Raw genomic sequence first — 14,235 nt, 5'->3', positions numbered from 1 at the left:
TGGCAAATGAAGCTGCCTGGAGCACTATATTTGGAAGGACTATGAGGTGGGAAAGAATTGGTAATCAATTAGCAATGTCTGTCATGAACATAGGACACAGTCCAGGCATCATCTGTAAGTCCTTTCCATTTGAACGCTCCATGAGTTGATAACATCTGAAGAAGAGTGTAGAACTAGCACTGGCACTAGGAACACTGGGAGAGACTGCCTCCTGGAAATGTCAATGCAATGATGGCCTGTGAAGATCTGCCTCCTGGCTGACTCTCTAGTCCCCTCCCCCTGGACTCCAGATTGCTACACCTAGTGAGGGGCCCCCTCTAAGGGAATGTCAGAGTCCAACATGGTGTGTTCAGTGCCACTTCCAGCAGTGTTCCATCGTGCTCTCTGAATCAGATCCTGATGTGTATTCCAATTGGCACTATCTTCCAATGCACAGATGTAGTAAACTCTAACAGGAAACATCCCTGCAGTGGGAGATCCCTCACAATGTAATGTGCTATAATCAGATGGTGAACTCCAAAAAGACCACCCTCCTTTATAAATAAGACAGTGGGTTCCAGCAGGGAGTCTCTTCACAGCATGGCATGTTCCTGCGGGACCGTCCTGAGCCCACCAGGAGGAGCTGCTTCCGCTGAGAAGAGAGAGGAGGAAATCTTGCCTTCACTGGGGGTGCCCCAGACATCACAGGCATTCTCAACAGGGCTGTGGTGGGGACAGAGGCGAAGGCTGTCCACTGGGGGGAGAGGGTGGCCCTGACCCCAGGTTCCTGGCTCAGGAGCCCCCTGGCTTTCAGCCACATCCTATAAGTGGGTCTCTTTCTCCCCAACTATCAGTCCCTCCTTCACTGGGGAGGGTCGACAGTCCTGGCTGGTGCCACCATCCAGACACAGGTGTTGCTTGGGCTGTGGCAGGCTGGGGTCAGGGGTGATGAGCTGTCGCAAGCGCTGTGGAGAGAAGAGGGAATGAGTGGGTATTGTTGGTGAGAGAGGCAAAGATGCTTTCTCCTGTCTGTATCTTCAAGGCCCAACACAGAGCCAAGAACATGGGGGCAGCTCAGTACCATATGAGTGAATAAATAAATAAATAATATGGTGATTAAGAGCGTGAATTAGGTTCCACTTCTGGCTCTGTTACTTGTGCAATCTTAGGCAACCCATTTAACCCCTCTCTGCTTCATCTATAAAATGAGGATTATAAGAGTACATACCTCATAGAACAGTGTCTGACACAGGGTAAGGCAGCAATAAGTATATATTTTTATTCTTATTATTACTAATTTTCTTACTATTATATGCTCAATAAGTATCTATTATTATTTTTACTAGTAGTAATTCTGCATTACTATCATTATTGGGATTTGTGGTATCATCTCCCTCGCCCTTCTTGCCTTGATTGCTGATGTGACGGCTGGAGTCATGACAACCTTCTTGTGACGATGAGTGATAAGCTTATAATGAACACACAACATGCTCACGATGGCAGTGCAGGAATATAGGATGAGTCTGGTCCCTAATGCCCTCTTTAAGCAGCTGAACAAAATGCCAGCAACCCCTGTCTCTGATCTCCTTGATATGTAAGAAAAAAATAAACCTATTTGCTTATTGCAGGTTGAGTTTTCTGCTACTTGTAGGCCAGATATATTTCTATTGTGTAATGTCTTTGAGAGACACTGACTATATACTCTTCCAAGAAGGCATGTCCCAAACTCTAAATGTGCACATTTCCCCACAAGGTTAAAATAAGAAAAGACGCCGGGAGACAGTGTGGAATGAACCATGATAGCCAGTTATCAGTTTCCTGAGAGCAAGGGATCTGTGCTCTGTAAGCCTCTGTGTCTGGGCCCATTTATGTTCTCCTTTGTGACTTAGTTTCCCCTTAACCCTTGACAGTTGACCTTTGGTTAACCTGCCTCAATGATCTTTTAGAGGTCAGGTTCTAAAGGTCTACAACTCTGGGATTTTCTAATGTTTCTGGACATGAAACTATTAGACTGATCTTCAAAGACCTTTCTTTTTAAGGTTCTATTAGACTGAAGGGCTGCCCCACACTCATAGCTGGGCCCCAGCTGTAGTATGCTGCCCAAGACCCACCTCTCTCAGTGCCCTCTTGAATGTGTCACTTCCCTCAGCCCCCTACCTTCTTGAAGGTACCCTGGGTCTTCAGGAGGGTAATGATGATGAAGAGTGGGACGCAGACCATGGAGGAGAGAGCCAGGAACCAGCCAATGGAGTATCCCCAGGGAGGGTACACATAGATGTTGTTGTATTTGAGAGGTGTATACTTGCTCAAGGAGAAGAAGAAAGTGGCCTAGAAAGAGTGGGGCAGAGGGCAGGGTGGTCAGACACAGATGAGTTAGAGCCAATAAAATTCTCTCCTCTCTACTTAAATACACAGTGATAGAGGACAATTTAGATACACTGTGCTACATCTATGGGGCGGGAAAGTAAAAGCCATTTGCAAATCAGGGGCCTAGGCATCACTCACATCAAAGACTGAGACAGGAGGAGACGTAAAGGAAAGGAAGAGAGACAGAGGAACTCTAAACAGACAAAGAGACCAATAACTGGGAAATTAGGCAGATGGCTGGAGATGCTGTGAGAAAGGGATGGAGAAGGAATAGGAATGGATGATAAAGGCAGTAAAGCAAACATATGGAAGAGATAGCCCCAGACAAGAAGGGCCGAGGGAACCAATACATTGGAGGGAATGGACCAGCCTCCCAAGATCACTGGACAGGTAGGGACAGAGCCCCAGAACTCAGGCAACCTGTTCCTCATCCCCCCGAGTCTGCTGCAGGCAGGAGGGAATAAAGGGGTAGCTGGGTGGGCACATACCAGGCAAAGTCCAGGGGTCAGGAAGAGCCAGGAGATCTTTACCAGGGGCCATGGCCGGTAGCCAATCATGTCCTCAATGTTGTCATAGAAACGGTCTGCCCCTGCCCAGGCACAGTGGGGGAAGAATGAGAACAGAAAGGTGAGGACAGCTCATGGGTATTTGGGAAGGACTCCCTTGGTAGCTCTTCCCCCTACCCTGTGAATGAGATGGGTCCCTGGCACTCCAGACACAGTGCTGGGAGTTGGGGAGGGAGAAGGAGCTGCCACCAACAAGCCAGGGGCCCTGGGGTCACCCAAACTCTGGGTGCAGTCTCTGTCCCCCAGTCATTGGATGAAGACTCCACTGTCCTAACCACAGAAGAGGGTGTGAGCCTACAATGGGGCTCAGTGCTATATATACAGATGCTTGTTTATCTGCATAGCAAAGATGAATTCGGTTTCAAGGCAAAACACAAAAAAGCAAGTGTGTCACTGCTCAAGCAGATCTTTTCCACTCTAATAGAACCAGCTCTCTACGGGAAGGGAGGGGAGGGAAGAGAGGGGGTGGAGAGGGAAGGGAAGGGAGCAGAGGGGAGAGATAAGAGGATGGAGAGGGAAGGGGAAGATCACTACTGGGAAGCCTAATTCTAGACTCCAGAGGAACCTCCTGCATTCTCAGTCACGCATGGGGAGAGGGTTGACTAGTGCACATGAAAACACTGATGTTTGGTTTTGTTTAATGTCCTTAGGTTTTCACATTTGCTCTGTCTTCTAAGAAGTGAAGAGCCCCTGATTGGTAAAGACACTTAGAAGACCCCTCTAGCCACCCCTCACCAAAAAAAGATTTTCCCTCTGGTTACTAAGGCAGGAAATGCCACCATTAAAGAGTCATTCCTTTGGCTTGTAAATTTCTCCCATTAGAAACCAAATACTCTTGAGTAGGTTTAACATATTAAGACTCATCAGCCATGTACACCTCACTCTGGTTGAGTTCATCAGGCCCTCTCTGAGAACAAGTTTTGAAAAGGAGAAGGGCACAATCGGGAAGACATCAGGTGCTTGAATGAGAAGGGAGAGGACATCTCCATGGAGAGGAAAGGACATCAAATAGGAAGGCCAAGGGTAGCAAAATGAAAGCTTTCCTACTCAATGCTGGTTACAAGGCCCCAGTACATGACACCCTTTACCCTCTCTGCCCTGAGCTTTGTGACTTTGGCAATGTGTCCCCCCAACCTGGTGCAGTGGAGCCAGACAGACCTGGGGTATGATGATGGCTCCTCCACTTACTATATGTGTGAGCTCAGGAAAGAGCCATAACTCTCTTAGCCTCACCTTCCCTGGTAAAGGGTTGTTGTACAGGTTGGGAAGTAGCAAGTGCTTGCACATAGCAGTGCACTGGCTCAGTAGCTAAGGGTTTCTCCCCTGTTGTCATGAGGCACAATAACAGCGTGGGTATGACAGCACTCAGCACTGTGGGTTAGTTATCTCGCAGCCGAGGGGCTAGGGCTGTGGGGAAAAGTCAATGGAAGGCACAGTTCACCTTTGTGTAAGAAAGAAATGCCTAACAGCCTAAAGGGAAAAGGAATGGCTTTCCTGTTCGTGGAAGAATTCAGCAAAATCTGGGTGATAACTTCGAAAGGGACTGTGGGATCTGCACAGGATCAGAAGAAATGGCCCCAAGGTCTCTTTTAACTACAACTCCTGCCAGGGAAGGATCTCTGGCAGCCTCTGTAGCAAAGAAAAACCAAACTGTCCACTGATATTTATAACGGCCCTCACCCCTCAAGGAACTCAGTGTTGTCATTATCCCCACTCTTCCTGCATAATGCGAAATGCCTGGATTCCCAGCAATGGATACACTTACCACGTGAAAAGAACCAGGACAGCAATACAAAAACACAGAAATCAGAGGCTAGCACACCCTGTCCCTCATCCGGGCAAGTCCCACCCTTAGCTGGGTTCCAGAGGCTCCTCCCAACCCACTTACCATACACCCAGCTGATGCAGATTACTTCCGACATTGCGAGGAAAAGCAGGCATATGCCGCTGGAAGCGTAATAATCAAACAACTGGAAGACGTACATCCCGCCCTGTGGAGAGGGGCGGGGAACTGAGAACTTGGCCAGTGGGGGCAGGGACCATGCTCCGCCACAGGGCAACAGGGCAACAGGGCAAGCCTCTGTCCGTGGCTTCCCCCCACCCCCACCCCCGCCCATGGGAAGTTACTCCTTGCCTCCAGAAGGAGTTTGCTCTACCTCTCCCTGCCTCCTGCCCTCACTTAACATCAGGGCAACAATTCTCACATCTGCAAGGACGCTGGGACTGCGGTGGACATACACTGTCTGTCTGCCCAGCATTCCCCTCCCTGAAGGAGAGTCATGGCTGGGCGCTGGCCACGCTCTCAGGGAAAGGGTGCTCTCTCCTGTGGGGTGGTTGGGTGGCAGAAGTTACCTTCTTTACTACCAGGAGGGCCATCTGGCTAAGAATGAAGTCACCAGAGGAAAGGGAACTGGGAGACAGAGAGGGACACTTCTGACCATGTCATTAGAGCAGCTGGGTCCAACCATACATACAACAAAATATTTCTACCTGACCCCCAAACTCCCCTTTCTGCTTAAGCCAGCTTGTGTTTGGTTTCTAAAACCAAAACACAGCTCACAAACAGAGATGGGTTCTACTGTGTGGTCCCTACAATCTCACTGTGAAGTGTCAACACCCCTGATCAGCAGATGAGAAAAGTGTGGCTCTGAGAAGGGTCAGTGGTGTCCCCATGGCTCCCTCACCCTGGAGTTCAGCTGCAGGCGCCGCCCCTGCTCACCTCAGTGACCAGGAGGAGTCCTATCAGGTAGCACAGGATAGAAATGACAAGGATGAGGATCTCTCGCCGCCCGCTCCTCCGGAGCTGCCTGGGGAACATGTCCACGGAGGCTGTCACCAGGCACTCCACACAGACAAACTGCGGGCCAGGAGGGAAGCTGAGTGAGAGGGGCCCCTGCCCTTGGGCCTTCCCAGCACCGCCTTGCCCGGGCCTCCTCTCACCCCACTCCCCCTGCTGATGCACAGGCATTCAGAGAGGGTACAAAGGGCAGAAATGGGTGGTGGCCAGGGGTGAGGCCATCTCTGCCCTTGGCCACATATCCACAACAGAGGGTCCCAGCAGTGACACTTGGAGAGAGGATATGTGTTCTGTCCCCAAAGCTATGGGGCAGGATGGGCAGCTTGAGCCAAGTATCTGGAAGGAGGCAGGAGGGACATTTGGGAGGGTGCATCCAAGCATGGGGAAGGGTCACGTGAGGCGGAACAAAGCAGTGGCCCCCTTGCCAAAGAGGGTCTCGAGGTCTGGGGTCATCCAACTAACCCCAAGAACAAGCCCTGGACAGCGGAAAGGGCCTTCAAATGTATGGTAAGGGGAAAGGGAGTTAGAGGGAAGGTAATGCAAGGAAATGCAGAAGCTGAAAAGACGGTCACCAGGGCAGCACTGGCAGGGCTGGGCAGAGCAGGGCTGGGCAGGGGAGGGCTGGCAGGGCTCGGCTGGGCAGGACTGGGCAGGGCTGGGCTGTGCTGTGCTGGGCTGGGTTAGGCTGGGTGGCAAACCTGGCTGTCCAGCCCTAGGAAGATGAGCATGATGAAGAAAAGGCAGGACCACAGCTGGGATAAGGGCATCATAGTCACAGCCTTAGGGAATGCGATGAAGGCCAGACCAGGGCCTGCCAGGACACAACACAATCAGGTGAGCCTAGGGCAGTGGTCAGCAAACTCATTAGTCAACAGAGACAAATATCAACAGTACGACAATTGAAATTTCTTTTGAGAGCCCAATTTTTTAAACTTAAACTATATACGTAGGTACATTGTTATTAACTTAATTAGGGTACTCCTAAGGCTTAGGAAGAGCCACACTGAAGGGGCCAAAGAGCCCGTATGTGGCTTGGAGTCGCAGTTTGCCAACCATGGGCCTAGGGCTCTCACTGCCCTCAGGGAAGGACCCTCTCCAGAGGCACTATGTATGTGCATGTGAGTATGTGTGTGTGCGTGTGAGTGTGAGTGTGTGCATGTGAGTATGTGTGTGTGCATGAGTGTGTGTGCATGTTGAGTGTGAGTGTGTGTGTGTGTGTGTATATAATAGGGGTGGTTCAAGAGGGCAGGGTGATTCCATTCATTATTCTGCTCTTCCCAGGTTCTGGGGAGCATGCTGTCCCTCCATCCACCCATTTCTCCATTCAAGCATGCAACTATGGGTCCATCCACCCATCCCGTCTCCCTCCCTCCCAAGGTTATGGAGGCCCTGCTATGTGCCAAGCACCGCCCTCAACGCTAAAAGGCTCATAGGACCCTGCTTTCCTGTAGGAGGATCTGTGTTCTGACCCTCGTTCCCCTCAGGTCCCAGACAGCAATGTCACACCTACCAGACTCAGCCACTTCAGAGATGGGCACCGCCTGCTCTTGGGACATGAAGCCCAGGATGGAGAAGACCACAAACCCAGCCACAAAGCTGGTGGCACTGTTCAGGAAGCAGAGGGCAATGCAGTCCCTGCAGGCAGGCAAATGCAGATAAAACAAAGAAAAAGGGAGAATGAAATTCAATATTTGAGGAGAGATCAGAAGACAGTAAGAGTATAAGAAAAGGAAGAGTGAACAGGAAGAAAAAAGAAGGAAAGGACAAACAAGGGGTTTCAGAAGGCGAGGAGAGGGAAGGGAGACAGGAAAGGGAGGAAGAGAGACATTCAGTCTGGGATACGAACCCAGAATGGCAATTTCACACAACCTGTCACTCCCAATAATAAAGAAGGAAGGTCTGGGCCCACTGCAGGACCCGCCCTCCTCAGATGTGGGCAGGCAAGGTCCCCCAGGGCCCCTCACCGTGTCCCTACCTGTAGCAGTTGTTGTGGTACTTGTTGTAGCTGCTCAGGGCTGTCAGGCACCCTACACAGATGGCAAAGGAGAAGAAGATCTGGGTGCCCGCGTCCATCCACACCTACAGGAGACCCCAAGAAAGTGGTGAGGGAGAGTGGAGGGAGCCCGGCAGGCCTGCTTCGTGTTCCCAGAGTCCCTTAATCCCAACTCTTCGTGAGCACACCCTCCTCTCACAGGCAGGGCCCATCTGTAACTTGGTTCTGGGGGCACTAAGTAAACACCAAATAAGAGTGTGTTACTTGAAATGCTTAGGTGGAGCCTGTCACCCATGGCAACGACCCAGAGAAGGTGAGGCCCTCTGCAGGGGAGACAAGAGCATTTGCTCAATTCAACAAGCAGGATGTGCCTTAGGCAGCCATGCTGGGCATAGGGGCCACGGCATTGACATAGAGAAGAAACCCCAAGCATCTTGGGGGGGTGGGGGGGCGGGGAGTGGAGACAAAGAATGTGCTCAGACAAGTCCTAGAGCAGGAAATACAAATGGTTGATAAATATGTGGGGAAATATCCAACCTTGCAGTCATAAAATTTTTTAAAATAAACCAACAATATGATGTTATTTTGACCTATCAAATTATCAACAATTAAAATAAATCATAATTGACCTCTCGTGGACCCTGCGGAAACGCTGGCCGTGGAAGTCTGCAGCTCTGCAGCCGGGACAGTTCAGGAACCTGAAAATGTGCACACTCTTTGACTTAGTGTTTTCACGTCTAACTACGGTCAGGAAATGATGATCAGAGATGTGGTCAGAGATTTAAACACAGGTGTTCATTGCAGCCGTACATACAATTGTAAAAATATACATAACCTATATGTCCCAAAACAGGGGAAGAGGTGAGTAAAAGACAATACCGGCCCCAGGTGTGACGCTCAGAGGCATGGAGCCCACCTCACCAGCGCTACTGCGCTCCCAGCACTTCCTGGGACCCCAGGACATGATGGGTGAATGGATGGATGGATGGATGGATAGATGGATGGAGGAACTATTATGCAAGTGTTAAAAATGGCATTTACAAATGAACTTAATAACATGAAAACTGCTTAAATATAAGTGAAAAAAGATATATTTCTATATATAATTATCTTAACTATGTTATATCTCTCTTTCTCCTCTCTCTCTCTCTCTCTCTCTCTCTCTCTCTCTCTCTCTCTCTCACACACACACACACACACACACACACACACACACTATCCAGCTATGAAAAAATGATGGAAGGAAATATACTAAAATGCTAACAGAAGCCCTGGCCAGTGTTCCTGAGTGGTTAGAGCGTCAGCCCAGCACCAAAGGGGTGGGTTTGATTCCCGGTCAGAGCACATGTGGGAGGCAACCAATCAATGTATGTCTCTCACATCAGCGTTTCTCTCTCCTCTCTCTCTCTCGCCTTTCCTCCTTCCCTCACTCACTCCTTTCTCCTCTCTCTGAAAAGCAATGAAAACAATATCCTCAGGTGAGAATTTAAAAAAAAACCAAAATGCTAACAGAGATTGTAGCTGAGTGGTGAGTTTTAGTTCCTTTTCATGTTAAGTTTTCTCCAGTGGACATTGACTGCCTTTAAACCAGGAGGAAAGTGATCAAAGATTTTCAAAAGTACAGATCCGGTTTGGAATAAGAGACTTTTGGGAAAATGTTCCCCATCACAGTTCCTACCTGGGGGTCCTTCAGGCGAGACAAATCTGGCTTCAGGTAATAGATGATGCCCTCATAGGCTCCGGGAAGCGTGATGCCTCGAATCAAAAGGATGATCAGCATCAGGTAGGGAAACGTGGCTGTGAAATAAACAACCTTGGAGGAAAGCAGGTCAAAGTCACTTCTGTGCGGTCACAGCAGCTGGGAGGTGTCAGGGACCTGCAGCGGTCTTCCTGTCACCCCTCCCCAGGAGGCACGAGCCACACCTAGCTCAGTGTCCAACACCTGAGAGACATCTAGAGGGATGGACACACAAACTTTCTGCACCTCTCATTCCACCTTCCTGCGGGTATTGGGCCCCCAGCAGAGTGTGAGATTCACATCAACAGGGCAAGGGGAGGAGGAAGGGCAGGGAGGGGTACAAGTTTCAGCCGTAACATTTCAAAGACTATTTTTAAATCCAGAATCTGGTCTCCCTTAACCCCTTATTCTGGCTGTTCTCCGCATGTCCCCTGGGGAGGGTGGCCTCCCTTCACGGGTGGCGGGAGAGGGGTGGGCAGGCAGTTTGTACAGTGATCTGTGAGGACACGGAGACTGCATTTTCTAGGCTGAAGGCTGGGAAGAGCAGTGGCCTGAGCTCCAGGTATCCTGGAGACACTGAGAGAGGAATCCACGCTGCCCTTGGCCAAGCTCAGGCCTTACCAGGTGGCGGCAGAGTCCTTGTTAGTATTATTACTATTACTATGTTGTCATTACTATCACTGTTTTAGTATTATTTCAACAATCCATAGAATGGGGGTGGTGCTGCAAAAGCAGGTTAGTCGAAGAAGTTGGGACCTGTCTGTTCCTGGCTTTAAAGAGCACGAAGCTTCTGTCTCTGCCTCTCTGGGTTGGAAATAACGCTCAAAGCTGAACTGCCTCAGTGCAACAAGTACTGTGGCCGTGGCCCCTTCTTGGCTATAACCCCTTCAGGGATTGGAAACTCACCACCTCAAAGACAGGTCCGTGTGCTAGCTCAAGCTAAACATTGTCTTGAGGTGTTTGTTGTTAAATACAGAAAGCAAGTCATCAGAGTGTCTGATCCAGCCTGGCTCAGTTGGTTAGAGCATCTTCCCATGCCTCAAAAGGTTGTGAATTCGATTCCTGGTCAGGGCACATACTCCAGTTGTGGGTTCGATCCCCAGTTGGAATGTATACCGAGGCAACCAATCGATGTTTCTCTCTCCTCTTATTCTCTCTCTAAAATCAATAAAACATATCCTCAAGTGAGGATTAAAAAAAGAGTATCTGATCCTAACTGTGTGATATACACGTGTACTAGATACAGCTACACACATACACGCGTATAAAGGAAACTAGAAGGCAACACAGCAAAAGGTTAACAGAAGGGATTAGTAGATCCAACCTGTCATCGCGCTGATGGCTTGTACAATGCTTAGCTCTGACAGTGGGCCTTTTATGTTTCTGATTTTGCTCTGTATATTACTTACATAAAGAGGCCTTCTAAAATCATATTGAAAAAGGAAGGCTTTCCTTGTATTGAATTAAACTCTGCATTCCTATGATTTCCCATGTTCTCACCAGGCCTCTCCTTAGACTATGCTTTCTTTCAGTTCTCCAGAGAGATGCTGTGAGTGTCCCTGGGGGCTCTGGGGACACAGAGAGCTTACCAGGAACCAGAGCACCTCACCTTGCCTGTGGTCTTGACCCCCTTCCAGATGCAGAAGTAGCAGATGATCCAGGCAAGCAGGAGGCACAGGGCCAGTTCCCAACGCAGGGCTCCCAGATCGTGGATGCCTGCAGTGATGCCCAGAACACGTCTCCTAATGAGTGGAAAAATAAACAAACAGGTGAAAGGCTAAAGGGGAAAACTTGCCTCTGTCATCAAGTCTCCTGATTCTTAGAGCTGACCCCACAGATCTCATGTTCCAGGCTTCCCCTGCCCCCACCCACTCCACCTTCCCATGGCCCTGCCATGTTCCCACCTGTTGTCTGTATGCCCCTGGCTGTTAGAAGACCAAATCACGTAATACCATAGGTATCTTTGTCTTTCTAACTCATTCAGATCTCTCTGTTGGAGAGAGAGAGAAAGAGAGAGAGAGAGGGAAAGGTGAGGTAAGGAATGTATAAATGAATATATGGAGAGTAAATATTTATACTTGCAGGTTGATGAGCAAGTATATGGGTATCAAGTGGAGGGGTCACATGTATAATAGTGCCTAAAGATGTGTACAGGAGTGATGGAAATGTGTGAGAGTGTGGGCACAGGTAGGTGTGAGGGTATAAGGGTCATGTGGGAAGGTGAATGTGTGAGTGTAGGGTCTTCCAATTTCTGTGGTGTAAATACTCCCACGTTGGCCAATGTGACTGGACATGGAGTTGGGAAGGGATGTGTACAATCAGCTCTCCTAAGTGGGTCCAGACTGTTTCCAGGACACTAGTGGACATGTGTGGGTAGATGTGCAAGTCTTGGTGAGTGTGTAGGGTACAGAGGATGTGAGGGTATAGGGTGGATAAATGTGTGAGTCTGGGTGAACATAGGTGGATTTGGGAGATGTAGGTGAACAACCGTGAGTAGATATGAGCGTCCCCTCATCTCTCAGTGATGTGTGGGGTGGGGGTAAGTGCTGGAAAACATGCACAGAGAGCCTTAAACTTGCACCCCAGGCCTCAGATATCCAAATTTCCTCTGCTTGAGGCCCCTTGGCCCATGGCAACCAGGCCCAACACCTACTCCCAAAATTCTATGACAGGTGAGGTGAAGTTCTCAGAGGATGTCACTGTGTTGGCTCCTGAGTGGTTCAGAAAGTCCATGCAGTGCTCTGTTGGGGAAAAGGTGAGGAGTGCATTAGCTAGGGATGAGATAGGAAGAGTTGCCCTCACACCCTAGTACCTCTGACCCGCTGGTCTTACAGCCTGGTGGTCACCAACATTCCAGATCCCAAAGCTTTCTTTGAAACCCCCACCTCCAGAGCGTCAGGAATTGGCTGCTCAGGTGGTTCATGGGCTCAGCCCCTACCCCATGTGCCTCACTCTGCTCTTGTTCCAGCCCACCAGCCTCTGACACAATCCAACCACCACAAGCCCAGCCCCTAGGGAGAGACCACATCCCAGGAGTTGAAAAGAGAGATACCTGTGTTCCAGGTATTGGTACAGGTTGTCCAGGGCAGCTCAGAAGTGAAGGAGCTGAACAGATAGAAGAGGGCCCAGGCGAGAATGATGATGTAGTAGATGTTCAAATAGGACTCAATGACCACAGATGCCAAACCAATGCCTTCCGGAATGGGGAGAGGGGCAGGAAGCAATAAGAGAATCCATGAGATCAATGCCAGCCCAAAAAGGTCACCTAGAAACTGCCAGTTATGATTTGGATACTAGGTGCTACACAAAGAGAGCCCAAGTTTTATTTATTGGCCAGAGAAGCCACTTACAGACTGTTTTTCTGAGTAAGAAAAGTAGGTTACAGAACACTATCCTATGCAACCTGCCATTTTTATAATATACTAGAGGCCTGGTGCACAAAATTCATGCACTGGGGGGTGGGGGTCCCTCAGCCCGGCCTGCGCCCTCTTGCAGTCCAGGAACCCTTGGGGGATGTCAGTAGGACATCCTTAGCACTGCCCTGGAGGCGGGAGAGGCTCCCACCACCTCCGCTGCACGTGAGCCAGCTCAGGGCTTCTGGCTGAGCAGTGCTCCCCCTGCGGGAGTGCACTGAGCACCAGAGGGCAGCTCCTGTGTTGAGCGTCTGCCCCCTGATGGTCAATGTGCATCATAGCCACTGGTCCTTCTGCCATTCGGTCGATTTTCATATTAGTCTTTTATTATATAGGATATTTGAATGTGGTTTTTTATGAGAAAAATTCTGGAAGGACGGGAATCCAAAAGTTAACAAGTGGTTCCCTAGGTCAGTGCTTTTTCAAACTTTTCCATTTCATGATGCATATAAACTAATTACTAAAATTCTGCAGCACACTAAAAAATATATTTTTTGACCGATCTGACAAAAAAAAAAAAAGTAGGTATAATTTTGATTCATTCACACCCAACAGCTATTGTTGTGCTGACTGTTGTCACTTTTTAAGTTGACAATCTAAGGGAAAAGAGGTCAGTGTCCCTGACTAAATAGTCAGGAATTGCATGTTTTAAAAATTCTTGTGGCCCACGAGTTGAAAATTGCTGCTCTAGGTTATAAGATTTGAATTCACTTCTTACAGTTTTTTCTTTTTGCCTATCTGCATTTTCTAGTTTTTCTAGTACAATCATACATTACTTGTAACATTTTTAAAGGGTGGGAAGAACACAGGAGTAAGTATGGAAATTTTGGTAAGAATCTGTCTCAAAATAAGGCTCAAAATAAGAGCCAAAGCAAGGAAGAGAGCGGTCCAGACCTGTAGAGCCTGCTCAGCCTAAATGCCATCTCCCCCTGGGGGGGCAAGTGTGGGCTGCCAGTGAAGCGTGTCGTTTGGACACCTAGCAGCAGTGGGGGCTTAGGGTGCAGCCAGTCACCTGGACCGACCCTAGGAGACTGGGGGTAGGAGGGCGGAGATCGGGAGCAGTCACCCACCCCGCCTTTGCCACGTTGGGCTAAAAGTAGCACAGCGCTGGCTGAGGTTAGTCTCGAGGTGTGAGAGCCAGGGGGGAGGAAAGGGGGCGGGGGGGCGCGCTCCAGCCCAGAAGAGCTGCTTGTTCATCCCGCCTCCCGTCCCGGAGGATGTCAAACTCAAGAACTAACTAATGAAGAAGGTGGGAGACCTAGAGAGCCCAGGGCTGGTGGAACAATCCACGCTGACGGGCAACAATGCCCGCCACCCCCACTCCGGGCCAGGCCCAGATTCCCATTGGCCTGGCAAACTCCGCGGTTGGGGGGGTTGGGGGG

At 49.6% G+C, this 14,235-nt stretch overlaps 1 protein-coding gene across 5 annotated transcripts in view; it reads right to left on the bottom strand.

Moving 5' to 3' along the window:
* Positions 1–14,235, bottom strand: part of SLC6A12 (solute carrier family 6 (neurotransmitter transporter), member 12) — a 27,134-nt gene continuing 12,899 nt past the window's right edge. For all 5 annotated transcript variants that reach the window (XM_006771310.2, XM_006771309.2, XM_006771311.2 and 2 more), the window contains 12 exons: positions 12,493–12,633; positions 12,094–12,181; positions 11,050–11,182; positions 9,381–9,515; positions 7,685–7,788; positions 7,220–7,344; positions 6,408–6,520; positions 5,632–5,769; positions 4,801–4,903; positions 2,835–2,935; positions 2,137–2,307; positions 1–944 (listed from right to left, as the gene is read on the bottom strand). In XM_006771310.2, the coding sequence (XP_006771373.1) occupies positions 801–944; positions 2,137–2,307; positions 2,835–2,935; positions 4,801–4,903; positions 5,632–5,769; positions 6,408–6,520; positions 7,220–7,344; positions 7,685–7,788; positions 9,381–9,515; positions 11,050–11,182; positions 12,094–12,181; positions 12,493–12,633 (1,496 nt within the window). In that variant the 3' untranslated portion in view covers positions 1–800. The remainder of the gene's footprint in view (positions 945–2,136; positions 2,308–2,834; positions 2,936–4,800; positions 4,904–5,631; positions 5,770–6,407; positions 6,521–7,219; positions 7,345–7,684; positions 7,789–9,380; positions 9,516–11,049; positions 11,183–12,093; positions 12,182–12,492; positions 12,634–14,235) is intronic.

The sequence above is a fragment of the Myotis davidii genome, unplaced genomic scaffold (assembly GCF_000327345.1).
Source record: "Myotis davidii unplaced genomic scaffold, ASM32734v1 scaffold944, whole genome shotgun sequence".
NCBI classification, from domain to species: domain Eukaryota; kingdom Metazoa; phylum Chordata; class Mammalia; order Chiroptera; family Vespertilionidae; genus Myotis; species Myotis davidii.
Note: the sequence above shows the minus strand (reverse complement) of the source record. Positions and strands in the feature narration are given on the sequence as shown.